Below are 13,710 nucleotides of genomic sequence, written 5' to 3' on the forward strand. Positions count from 1 at the left end.
GGGAGTATATACCATGATCAGCCAGGGTCTAGATAAGCTCATCAAGGCCTTCTTTGATGCACACATGGGCTTCTTTCAGGGCGTTAATATACCCCTCCCAAGTCTGTTGCCAGTGTTCGGGGATGCCCAGGTGTGGAGCAGATAACCAAGCCTGTTCAAAGATGGAGTTGTTCTCCAAATCAGCAATCTGAGCAATTACCTTAATATGCCTCTGGTTGAGAAATAGGATGAGGCCTGGTGGTAATTTATACATATTCCCCCCTCCTGTCCATGGGTCCATGCCTATACGAGCCGATGTGCCATCATTTATTCTCCATGCTAGGCCCTCTCTAATAAAAGGCAAGGTATGTAGAATTGCTTTCCAAACCATAGATACCCCTATTCGAGACCAGGAGGGTAAACGAATCCAGTCCATGAGATGATGAGGCCAAATGTATTTGTGATAGGAGACTTCAGTCCAGAGGTTTTGCGATGTGAGCAGGATCCATCCCATATTGGCAACAAGGGCATGTGCAAAGACTGATAAGTCCTTTAGCCCCCATCCTCCCCACTTCTTGGGGAGGGAAATGTGCTTCCATCCCACCCAAGCAAATGGTTTGCCCTCTTTATATCCATTCCAAAGGAATATGCAACAAATCTTCTGAATTCAAGCAAGTATTCCTTTAGGAATCCAAGCCAACGACATCCAATAAACTGGGGTAGCCTCCAAGACATATTTGATGAGGACTAATCGGCCAACTCTGGAAAGGAATCTGTGGTTCCAATTTAATAGGCACTTTTCAATTTTAATAACAAGCCATATCTAATCAGCTATTCTGTAACAATGAGGCTTAATCCAGAACCCCAGGTACTTGAGGCCATCCTCCAGATGATGTCTCTGAAAAGGAAATTTCTGATGTGCGTATCTAGCTTCCGGGGGTGAAGTATTGGAAAGGGTGATGGTAGACTTGGAGTGATTTGCTTCCATGCCAGTAGCCAGGGCAAATAGTGAGAGAATTTCATGGAAGGTAGAGGAGTCCCGAATGCTTCCATTTAGGAAGATGAGGACATCATCTACGAAAAGTAGATGAGTGAGGTAGCAGATGTCACTCATTTTAAGCCCTTGTAGTCACCCTTCCCTCTTGGCCGATGCAATGAGTCTACTGAGCCCTTCCATGACAATCAGAAAGAGGAGTGAGGAGAGTGGGCAACCTTGTTGAAGACCCCTCTCAGCATGGAAGAAGTGTGATGCAAATCCATTAATGAGAACACTGAAAGTTGCCGAGGTGATACAACACATGATCCAGTTGATGAAGGGGGGGGGGGGAATCCCAGATGGGTGAGGATCATCTTAATGTATAGCCAGCTGACCCGGTCGAAGGCTTTAGCTAGGTCAATTTTGAGAATTTCCCCTTTTAGCTTTTTAGTTTTAAGGGAGTGGAGTGCTTCTTGGGTTGTGTCGATTGCTTCATGGATTTGTCTATTCTAGAGGAAAGCAAATTGCTCAGGGGAGATATGGCAGGATAGGATGGGCCTGAGTCGATTAGCAAGGATCTTGGCAATGATTTTATATAGACAATTACAAAGGGAGATAGGACGAAAATCATTGAAAGATGAGGGGGAGTCAGATTTAGGGATCAGGGCTATGAAAGTGGTGTTAATGGCCTCATACAAGCGCCCAGTAGTCCTACATTCCTCCACCACCTTAAGTAGGTCTTGTCCAATGATCTCATAAAAAGCAAGGTAGAATTCAATTGTCTAGCCGTCCGACCCTGGACTCTTATCTTTTTTGAACCATTTCAGAGTACCTTCTAGTTCTGCCTGAGTGACAGGGGATGTGAGCTCCTCAACCGTGTCCAAGTCCACAAATCTGGGGAAATGTCCTGCAATTCTAACAATTTCAGCGAGGGAAACACCAGGAGGTGCTTTGAAGAGTTTTTGGAAATGAGAGTTCCCAAGGCGGGAGAGCTGATTAAAAGTTGTTGTCGTTCCTCCGTCCTCCATGGGCATATTCCAGATAGTATTGGTGACCTTCCTTCCCTTGGAAAAGTTTTGGAAGAACTTGGTGTTCTCATCTCCTGCTTTTAACCAGACAGCTTGACTCCGGAGCCGCCAAGTTTCTTCCCTCTCCTTCAGAATTTTTGATCTCTGATTTTCCAAATTTATAAGTTGAGTCTTTGCTTCTGCAGAAGTGAACCCCTGACCCTGATCATCCAGAAGAGTGGCCAATGACTGTTCAATATCACCGAGGGTTTGGTCATCCCTCTTAGTTTTTTCCTTAGCCCAATTTATGGAGAGTCTCTTGAGTTTAGTAAGATTGGAGCAGAAACCTTCTGCCAGAGTTCTCCCCATGGATGGAGGGTTTGATAACCAAAAATCAGAGACCATTTGTATGTAGGATGGGTCCAAAAGCCAGGTGGAGTTGAATTTATACGGTGCCCTTGGTTTCTGAGAGGGGCCAGTGATCTCCATAAAAATGGGGGAGTGGTCCGATAAACCACCTGAACCAACCCATTGTCTATATAAGGAAATTTTTTGTATCAGAGAGTCCTTTATAAGGAATCGATCCAGTCTCCTGGCCAGAGCTGCCTCACCAACTCTTCGGTTTCGCTAGGTGGGGAGAGGTTTTACCATGGGAATATTCGTTAGATGGTGCTGTTCGAACATTATCTCCATAGTCTCCGAGAGTGGATCCACCCGTGCAATTGTCCCCCATGATTCCCCAAATCCTAAGGAGAAGTTCAGGCCACCACCTATTATGAGATTATCGGGGTAGTGAGGGATAGATTGAGGAGGCGGTTCCAGAAGGCCTCTCTGTTTTGACATGGACCATATACATTGATCAAACGAAGATCCATTCCAAATTCTGATGAAAAAATGTCCATGCCAATAAAACCGAGAAAAAATAAAATAAATAAAATAATAAATAAATAAATCTATTTTATTGAATGATACATTTGAAAAATAAATATTATAAATTTACATAAATTGCTAAAATTTCTCAAAATAATAAAAAAACTAAATTAATCAAAAATATAATTTAATGAATGATAAATTTCAAAAACACTTCTCCAAATTGTTATGAATTTAACTATAATTTAAATTTATTTAGTTATTAAATACTTTTATTCTTTTTTCTAATAAATTTTTAGTAAAGTTATGTATTGTTATGTAAGATCCCGATACTATTTGATATAACATAAAATCATAATCCAACTTTTATATGATAACCTGCTTTTTTTCTTTCCCGAAAAATGCAATTTTTCTTTTATTTTAAAGTAGGGAATTTATTGAGATAATTAGAAATGCAATTTTTCTTTTATTTTAAAGTAGGGAATTTATTGAGACAATTAGGAACCATAATTGCACAGATAAAATTGGATTAAGAAATGCATTTTGCTTAAATTTTCAAAGTGGGAGATTTACTGACACAATTAGGAACGAGAACGCTAGAGAGATTTATTGAGACAATCAGGAACTGGAATGGCACCACTCCATTGGATCTTTGTTCTCAAAGCTTGTTTTGATGTTGTGTGTTAGTTTTCATTGTTTAGGACAATGCTAACAGATGTTATCTTCGAAAATGAGAGAATTTCAACCTTGGAAAAATTGAGATTAACAACCATACGGCAAGTGAGAATATTATGGAAATGTTGATCGATGATTTAGTTGGTAGGTTATGTGCAACAACGCAGAGGGTGAGATAAAATGGGAATGCTGTGTTGTCATAAATTTTTATCAGTGTTTATGGCCCTCAATGCAAATAGCATGGAGCTGTTGGAAATGTGTTGGCAATTCAGAAATGGTCTACACTAGATTTGTAAGTGTTCAAAAGTCTTATTGGGATAGTCTAAATAAGTTACAGGAAACCATGGAAAACATTTTAGCAGGGGTTAGTTCATGGGTATTAGGAAGGTCATTCAAGAAAATGTTGTCAACTTTGAAGATTGTATAGCTCAACATTGTAATTACTTAAGAGGATTTCCATGGAAAGTTGGGAATCAAGTATTGGAATTCATTATAAGATATCATATGATGGGAAGATCTATTGTATGAGTGTTTGTGGCCGATCCATTGTTGATGGTGTTTAGGTAAGGGAAGATGGTTGACAATAGCCAACATTGTCACTGTTTAGTTTGCCACAATCATTTCTTCTTTATGGTCATGCTGCAGAGGAACTCATCTTGCCCAATTTCGTTTCTGCTATGAGTACTCTATTTAGTTGCAGATGATTGTAAAAAAATGAACATTCTCACAATAGTTTTATCCAAACCCAACACTAGCAAAGGAAAAACATCTCACAACAGTCAATAAATCATTTCTAATATGTTATTCGCATTGGTTAACCTACACTGACCACTAAAAACTTCTTTCTTCTATGTCACTCTTTCTTATACTATTGCCTTACAACATTTCCTTTGCAACATATGATACAATTGCTAATAATATCCCATTCCCATATATAATATTTATTACTTTATTAAATATTAAATAATATTTATTATTGGTCACCTTTTCAAGTTACATGGAATGGTAGGTCTTTCCCTCACTTCTCATAAGAATAATTAGGAGAACACCCATATCTTTAACCTTAATCCGATTAAGGTTGATTGTAAATTTAGATAGCAAAGCAACAATTAACTTCGTAGTTAGACCTAATAATCCACAAACAAATCAAAGATAGCTTAACCATAAATAGTTACGCTAACCCCATGGATAATCACATCCTAACAACTCTTCTTTCGGGTCGTAGGTGCGGGTAGATAAAACTTGTGTGATGTGGACGAAGTAAACCAAGAATGAAACTTCCTTCGCATATTCTATAATTTCTGGAAATGTTATTCTATAATTTCTGGAATTTTAGAATAATATTATAATTTCACATGATCGAGATCCCGGGACTCCATTGTTTCCTTTGCGGCGATTCAGAAAGGAAGAAGATAAACTGGGAGGGTGATAAAGAAATTCCAAAATTTAACCTGAAAAACAAGCTAGTGAAGTGAGTGCAGACGTATTCTCTTCCTCTTGGAGGTATGTAACGAATAGATTCAGTTAAACTTTGGTGGCTTTTGGAGATTCCAATCTCTCGATGGAGAAGATCATTATCTAATTTACGAGCCAAGTATGTCCTGTTTCAATTTCTGGTCCTCTCTTTTGAAATTTATATTGCAGTCCTCTAGGCATGGCTTTACAAGAATTGTGGATTACTTTATATGTGCTATAATTTCTGGGGCATGACCTATAGCTTGGTTATGGCTCATATTCTGGTCCCTCAGGAAAAATATTTGTTGGGTATCCGTCTCTGCTTTACTATCCAGGGCATGGCCTAATTTATGCGTTTTTTCAGGAAAATTCTTCTTTAGTTAGTACTTGCTGATATGAGAATTTCATTCTGATTGCTTTTTTCTCTTCTTAAAATTGGTTTTTTGCCTTAACCAAAAAAATTTAATGGTTGTAACCCTTGAAAAACCTGAGAGGCAATTGCATCCTTTCAAATATTACATACTAAGTTATCTTTACATCAAATTAATCCTCGCCACGGCGGGTCTCAAATTTGAACTCTATAGCCATGATTGCCTGGACTTTCATCAGTTGATTCTGGATTTATATATTTTTGCAATAAGAGAGTTGCTTTACATTTGGGTAGGAATGGAGATCCATCAACACTGAATCGAATCTAGACAAGATGAGTTGAATATGAGCATGAAGCTGTCTAAACCCATGTTTGATATGCACGTCAAGGTTGCAAAGCTTGAGGATGTATATATCGAGTTTACACAATTTACTCTATATTGAATATTGGAATTCGAGATCTGCAACGTCTCCAAGGGCATATCAGATCTGGATTTCGATAGGTTTGTGTTAATATTATAAAAATTTCAATTTCAGAGATATTTTTTTTTTGTTATTTTATTTTATTTTGTGTCTTCCTTTTTTGGTTCTGTCAAGAAGTTAGTTATGGCTTGATATCGGTTTTCATGTTATGAAATTTGTGATCTTGATGGGATTTTAGTTCCACGGGTGAATACCTGTGTTCATGCCGTTATTCCTTTCTCCAAAGTCAAATTCACTCTGACCAGTATGTTTTTTTGAATCCACTTTGTATCTGTATTGAGGTCCTCTAATTTAATTTTATGTTCATGATATGATCTTTTTATTTTTTTATTATTTTCCTTGGTTTAATATTTGGGGGAGGAGGCGGTCATCCGCATTGGTTTTTAATTATCTTAGGCGTGGATTCTATCTTTGCGGATAATTATGTGACTAGTGTACAGATGGATTTTGGTTTTCATGTTAAAATGTTATTTCTTTTGATAATGTATTTAGATAAATTTCTTATGGGTCGGAAATTGTCTTCTTGGATGCGTTTCCCAACTGTCTTATTCAGGATCTGTGTGAAAAGGAATATATGCAATCATAAGAAGAAACAGTACCAGATGAAAAGATGAGATTACTAAATTTATGGCCTTTCTGAACTTGGGATCCAGATGATTACAGATTCAAGCATTAAAGTTTAAGATCTAGACTTTATAGTGGCCTTTCTACCAAACTTGCCAAAATTATCTGCAAGATGCACTTCAGAAACCTAGAAGAGTTTTGGGCATTTTATATGAACCAACACAGTAAGGCTTCGACAAGACGTTGGCATTTTTGTGGTATGTTGGCAGCTGGGTTGTTCTTGCTTGCAGCTTTCTTGATTAAATGGTGGCTTGGCTTCTTTGCTCCGATTTTTGGGTATGGGCTTGCCTGGTATAGCCACTTTTTCATTGAAGGCAATGTTCCTGCTAGCTTTGGGCATCCTGTTTGGTCATTGTTATGTGACTTCAAAATGTTTGGATTAATGCTTACTGGTCAAATGGACCGAGAAATCAAGAGACTTGGGAAGAGGCCTATATTGCAGGTCTTATAGGAATCACAAGACATAATATGGAATGGTACCTAGGTGGCCTAATTGTAATAGATTCCATTATCCGCAACTTTTCAAGCTAAAAGAGTCCGCATTTGGAAAAACAGGATGTGATCCTGTAAAAATGTTCCATTGTAAGGTATGTCTGGTATTTTCTGATTTGTGAAAGTAGGCCTCGTTGGAGGTATTGCAACTTCAATCTGTCCCTCAATAAGAAAATTTGACTTCGAAAAGCAGCCTGAAGTGTAGCAGTTCTGATAAAGATTTAAAATGTTATTGAATTTCAAAGGCAAAATAACACTTGAAATTTGCAAATATAGGTATATTTTGTAGTTTATATGCCCTTTTGAATTTGACATTTTCCTTTTTCCCCTAGTTAGATATTTAAATTATTGGATACATGCAGTTGGTTCCTTGCTTGTGTATTTACTATTTTTTGATGGAAAATTTAGGAGATTTGCTGTTTGAATTGTAACTATAGTTTGGAAGACTTCTGCATGATTTAAGAGGGGTTTTGGTTGTTAGTAAACGGCTAAGTAATTTCAACCTTAGAGCAGTTCATATTTAGAATCTAGATTGGTGTGAACTGCCAAGGAGAAATGTAAGATATTTTTAAATCTAGATTGGCGTGAACTGCTAAGGAGAACCGTAAAACATTTGATAAAGATAACTGTTATTTGGTGTAGAAATGATAGTTTGTTTAACAGACTCATCCATTTACTTAAATAATTGCAGGATTAAGTTTACTAATCTGATTCAGGGCAAGTTCACCTTACTTGAATTCCTTTTTCCATGAAGTATAGCCAGAGATTATGTTTTCTATTTCCAATAACATAATGTTGTAACTTCAGCTTTGAATAGAATGATGGAATGTAGACTGTACTTGTTTTGACCATTGGATTTCCCACTTGAACTTGTCCTTAGACAGTTGTACTTGGGTCTGGGGTTCAACATTCTTGTAACAATACCAATCTGTCTTCAATCAATTTGTATATCCAACCTGACTACCTAAGTGTTATATGTGTTTCTAAGGCATTTGCCTTGTGACTTGAGTAATAGTGTACAAACTTGAGTGCTTTTGTTTGTGATCATAAATGGTTTGTCTGGATGGCTGCAATTCTAAATATTTGGTCATTATAATCTAGTTAAACGACTTACTTTATAATTGCATCTATTGTATACCTTCGTAAGTATTTTCTACACTGAGACAATTGTACTATCATTTCAGGCGTAATAGGAATTGCCTAGTGAGATATACTCTTTCGTATTATGGATTTCTGTGTGGTTTAGTCTTTATTTGCAGGACATGGAATTTTCCACATAAGTCCTCTGTCCAGGTTGTCAGATACATTAATTTGCATGATTCGCAGGGCCATGCCATTTTATGAAGTCATTTATTGTGATAAAATTTCTAGATGAAGGTTTGCGAGAGTATATGAGTCAGACTAGGAGTAAACATTGATGCAGTCTAAGTTGACTTCTGATCAATGCTAATAATATTGTTTTTGACTTTGTGAGACATATGAAATTGTTGTATCAAGTTCGAGGGAATCTTTTAGTTGATAGCATTTGCATACTATGTGGTTGGTATATTCCTTTCTATTTGTGATACTCACCGAGTGTAAGATGTGTGTAGTTTCTAATTTTTCTGTATTAACATGCAGTACTTTTCTTCTAGGGAACTTTGTGAAGACTGATATAAAGTGTTCTTGATATTTGTACACCATTTTTACTATTATAATTAGCTCTTTTCTTAATTCTTTTGTTCATCCTTCATTACTTTTTATCAATGATATCCATACAGTTTAAGTGTTTTTTTCAATTATTTATTTAAATCAGGGCTCAGGGCCATACAACAAGAAGGTTCGAAGTCATTACAACAATATACTTGATATGAGTTCAACATCAACAATATACTCTATATGAGCTCATCATGTCACTTACAGGAATTGAACTTGGGTGGGGAGGATAACAATCGTTCCTCCTAACCACCTGAAATAAAACCAGTTTACAGTTGCTAGTAAGGTTGTTGATGACTTCATAAAAAATTAGTGTTAAAGCTTCTTAAGAAGCAAATTTATTTCCAACATTGACTATTCAGATTCATATGTAAATTCAACTCATGATCAGTTCCAGTAACTACAGAGGAACTTACATACATTATCACAACTTCTGAATGGTTCTCTTGAGAATACCAGTTGTCTTTCAGTTAGGAACTCACATATATCGACACAACCAATGTACTGTTTTGGTCAGAATGCTGAATTTGTTTTTCAAATAGGTTTTCTAATGTTGAATTTGTTGAATTTCCACGTTCTTGGGTCTAGGTTAGAGTCTTAAAATCACTGACGCTACGAAACCAAGAATCTCAACCAGAACTACTTTGCACAGCGGAAAATATAAAGCAGTAAATCACATATGCACAAATATACACAATTTTTTAACAAATATTGTACAATAATGTACAACCCAATCTTCGTTATATTAAACCAAATCTGAATAATACAACAGTCTATGGTATACAAGATACAATGACAAACATGCTGCGCAGACTCGATGTCGTATCTTGTCCTGCCGGTCCTTTGCTCCCGTACTGCTCACTAGCTGCCCCTTAGTCCTTCAAAGGACAACACATTGAGACTCCAGGAGGGCTGCCACCTAACACTGCTGCAAGTCACTTCTGTTGCATGTACATGGGCTGATCTAATCTGCTCTCCGGGTAGGCCTAATCCTGAGCTCCAAACTGCCAGACTAGCAATCACCTTAGTCCATCAAGGTGCTGCACTTTGGCACCAAACTTCACCCAACCTTCAGCTCCTCTTCATCACTTCAAGATAGCTTGTCTAGGGCTACTTTGGGCTATCAACGCACTGCCCTCCACCAGACCAATGATGCCTAATCATTCACTGCGGAATCTGCTCCTAATTGAAGTCTTCTCGCCACGCAAGTCAACTCTAACACATGGATTCCACAGGCTGCAATACCAATTCAAATCGGGTCAACAAACTGTGACCCAACATAAAACACAAACGCTGCTCCAACTCACTGTTTAAATGTCTTCTTGATTGCTGTAACTCTGGGTCTGGTTAGGGCACTAAATGCAGTTCTAACCATAGTTTTAAAAACCGCTCAGAAAAACCGGTAACCGGTCAAACCGGCCGGTTAGCTAGCTGGCCGGTCCGAACCGGCCTAAAAACCCGGTCAGACACTTCATTTGCCCAATTTTTGGCCCTAACCGGTGAAAACCGGCCGGTTTAGGACAAAACCGGCTGGTTTGTTACAAACCGGCCGGTTTTGTCCTAAACCGGCCGGTTTTAGGCACAACCACCATAAAGTTAAAAAAACATGTTTTTGACTGTGTTTGAGGGGTTTTGGGGGGGGACTAAGGGTGTTTCAACCCTAACAATGTTGGCAATTAATGGTAATGTTAAATTCTTAAAGTAAAAGTGACATTTCCTTTAATTTTCATTTTCATCCTTTTACTTAAATTTTTAACATTACCATGAAATGACTCAGGATGTTTGAGAGTGGTTTCGACCTCATTGGATTTCATATGGAGAAACTAGAATTTTAGATTTCACTCAAAATTCAGCAGACTTAATGGTTTTCAGGATTTCATGGTTTGGGGGTAAACAATAAATGCAATTAGAGCTCCAAATGATAAGAAAAACTCCTGATCTAGATCCCATTGTGTTGGACGATATTGATCCAACATCAGAATGGGTGGAGGAGACTGAAGAACCTGTGTTTGAGGCTGATTTTGATATCGACATGGCTTTGGCGGGGGATGAAGCAGATTATGTGGTGGCATCAGAACCAGGATCAATAGCGGCATCAAGGAAAGGCAAGGAACCAATGGAAGGCACTAGTCATGCAGGTCGAAAAACTCGTGCTTCCATTAGGTCCACTTCTATTGTCATTGGTGGCATTGATACTGAGGTTGCAGATCAGGCTGAGGCATCCTCAGACTCTGAACCAGATGATGTCTATGTAGCTCCTGATGATGATCTTGTGTCTACTACTAGTAGTGGTAATGAACTTGATGATTGATCATGTGTATACTGTAGACTTGTAGTAGGCCAATGGCCTCATAGCTTGCAGCAATGTTTTTGGACTTTACAGGCCATTTAGAGCCTCATTTGTTATGTATTTTGCTATTTTGTTGATGATATGTATTGCACTCGGTGCCATTTTGATGTATTCACCTTTACATGGTATATAAATGAGCAAACTTTGCATATTTTGTCTCTATTGGCTTGGAATCATGGTTTTACATCTTAAAAATAGTTTTGTTTCATTAAAAATTAATTATTTAATGTATTTTTTTAAAACCGGTTCGTTTAGACCAAACCAGTGCCGGTTAGACCGGTTCCGGTCGGTAAACCGGTTCATTAGGTGGACCGGTCCGGTCACCGGTTCCGGTTTTAAAAACATTGGTTCTAACAACCCTCATAAAACTGTTGCAACCGTTCTCCTTTGGTGCAGATTCCCTTCTCCAACAAGCCCTTAGATCCACGTTGCCTGATATCTGCCACAACACCCTTGAATGGGCTTTACGGCCCTTCTGTCTTGCCCAGAACAGGCCTACGGTTGCTCTAGGGCTTGCGGCCTCGCTAAACAGGGATCTCCACCCTCAAAACATCCCTTAAAACAGTCCCTAAGGTTGCGGCTTCTCCAGCAAGGGTACTCGGCCCTTCTCGAGCTCTTGGTCACCCTAAAACAGGCTTCAAACAACCTCCTTCTCCCACGCCGGTTCTGCCTCTCCCTTGCTGTGGCTAACCCAGAAAATACCTTGCCTTCACTGAGTTCTTCACTTGTGTTTTTGTTGCACAAAGGATGCTCTTTAGCCCATACTCACCTTGTATTATATCCAATACAAGGGCTTCTCCAACGTTATGATTAGGGGCTTCTACAATTGTCATAGATCATGTTTACACCAAGCCGACCTTGGCACATGTGTAAACCCCATAATATAACTTCAAAAATTCATATCTCCACTTCTACAACTCGAAATTCGATGATTCTCGAAGCATTGGATTCTCCTTTCTGCCCTCTATCGTCTCATGCCATCACATGTAGAAATGTGCTCATGGAAATGCCCAAAACACGATTTGGTGCAAAACCCCATACTTGGGTTCCAAGCCCACAAGTGACTCTTGTGGCGCTTTGCCCTCCAAACCTCAAACCTTAGCGCTTTGCCCTCCAAACCTCAAACCTTAGGGCTTGGAGTTCCTCCCAAGCTACACAAATCAACACTCCCTCTTAGTGAGGGAGGTACTTCCAAGACTAGGAAGTAACTCATCATCATCATCACTACTTGCAACACTTGCCCAACTCTTGGCGCTCACAATTGCAACAATCCCTGTTCTGTGAACTACGCCTCTCTCGGAAGTGTCACTGTCACTGCTGGAAGCACCCTGCTTCTTCTTCTTATCCTGTAACGCTTTCCAATCTCTCCATGATTCCTTCTTGGAAGTTGTAGGAGCACCCTTGCTCCCCACTGACCACGTGCTCTTCTTGGGCTGCAAAGTCTCCCTCTGAACCTGCAAGATCCCTCTCGAAATCGACTCCCTCTGAGTCTTTGGAACCTGGATCTTCTTCTTGGGAACCTGTACCTGCTCCTCTGAAGCCTGCACCTGCACTTGCTTCTCTGGAACTTGCACCTGCTCCACCTGCTTCTCATGATCCATAGGCTTGCCTGTCAGCTTATATAGGCCATGCTCTCTAACTCCAAGTACGATACCAACAAAGCTAGAGCCTCTAGGCCCGAGTCTTGCCTTCCCATCCTGGAACAAGACCTCAAACGCCTTCCTTTCGATCATCGAGATAGAAATCATGCTATATTTGAGTCTTGGTACAAACAGTACATCCTGGACCCGCATCATACGTCCTGTCTCCATTCTGAATGGCACAACGCCCAATCCTTGGATCTCCAACTGACTCTTGTTGCCCTATACCATGTGCAACTTCGAGTCCCATTCAACTAGAGTCTCAAAAACCTCCTGTGACCCGGTCATATGTTTCGTCGCATCACTGTCCACGTACCATCCATCCTCATCGATAGTAATCCGCGAGAAATGAGAGATCATAGCAAATTCCTCCTCTATTCTCTTGGTAAGATCATCTATCTCAGCAGAAGTGGCAACATCGATGACCTGCTTTCCTTTCTTCTTCTCGTCATCTCCCTTCTTCTTCATTGGACATCTTGACGAAAAATGACCCATCTCGACACGGTTGAAACCCTTGACTTTACTCGAGTCTTTCTTCTGCTTACCCTTCATTCGCGTTGCAAGTGCCACATCATCATCAAAAAGTCTTCTTCTTTGGATGAAGATCCTCGTCTCGCAACTCTTCCTGAATGAAATCGTCCCACAACCTATTCTAGTCTGGCAACAATCCCTTTGATGAAGGGCTTCCCTTCCTCGGTGAACCCTTTCAAGGCAATCCTCACCATATCTCCATCTGAAATAGTCACACCGACAACAACAAGCTCATCTTTGACCTGAGACAATCTCGTCAGATACGAGGTCACGCCTTCACCCTTTATGATCTTGGTGGACTTTAGCTTATCCTCCAATACCAATACACGATTCTTGTTCTTATTATGGAACAAATTTTGAAGAGCCATCCACATCTCATGTGCGGTGTTCTTCTCAGACAAATGAGGTATTAGGGCATCCTTCACACCATCAAGGATGATCAATCTCGCTCTCGTATCCAAATTCTCATACAGTTCCAGCTCCTTTGGGTTAGTTGGCTTCTTTATGGCTTTCTCAGTGAACTCCCAAATCCTGTTGACCTGCAAGACCAACTTGATCCTTTCC

The 13,710-nt window shown here is 39.5% G+C and overlaps 3 protein-coding genes across 5 annotated transcripts in view; 1 reads left to right on the forward strand and 2 right to left on the reverse strand.

Moving 5' to 3' along the window:
* Positions 1–1,737: 1,737 nt before the first annotated feature.
* LOC149146929 (uncharacterized) lies at positions 1,738–2,331 on the reverse strand. The gene has a single exon (XM_089441667.1). The coding sequence runs from the start codon at positions 2,329–2,331 to the stop codon at positions 1,738–1,740; it is 594 nt and encodes a 197-aa protein (XP_089297793.1).
* A 2,416-nt stretch (positions 2,332–4,747) lies between these two features.
* Positions 4,748–7,223, forward strand: LOC149146930 (transmembrane protein (DUF962)). Of its 3 annotated transcripts, none has more exons than XM_089440809.1 (2): positions 4,748–5,101; positions 6,368–7,223. In XM_089440809.1, exon 2 carries the CDS (start codon positions 6,551–6,553, stop codon positions 6,887–6,889), a length of 339 nt encoding a protein of 112 aa, XP_089296935.1. In that variant the 5' UTR covers positions 4,748–5,101; positions 6,368–6,550; the 3' UTR covers positions 6,890–7,223. The 3 variants fall into 3 exon arrangements, with proteins under 3 accessions (XP_089296935.1, XP_089296934.1, XP_089296936.1); XM_089440808.1 differs by having other exon boundaries at positions 4,748–5,010; XM_089440810.1 differs by lacking the exon at positions 4,748–5,101 and adding an exon at positions 5,673–5,834.
* Positions 6,961–13,710, reverse strand: part of LOC149146931 (uncharacterized) — a 35,623-nt gene continuing 28,873 nt past the window's right edge. Inside the window, exons 6-7 of the mRNA XM_089441668.1 lie at positions 12,502–12,837; positions 6,961–7,140 (exon numbers count right to left, since the gene is read on the reverse strand). Coding sequence (XP_089297794.1) covers positions 6,961–7,140; positions 12,502–12,837 — 516 coding nt within the window. The remainder of the gene's footprint in view (positions 7,141–12,501; positions 12,838–13,710) is intronic.

The sequence above is a fragment of the Pinus tabuliformis genome, chromosome 9 (genome assembly GCF_031772625.1).
Source record: "Pinus tabuliformis cultivar Carrire ecotype Pingquan chromosome 9, CPIR1, whole genome shotgun sequence".
Lineage (NCBI taxonomy): Eukaryota > Viridiplantae > Streptophyta > Pinopsida > Pinales > Pinaceae > Pinus > Pinus tabuliformis.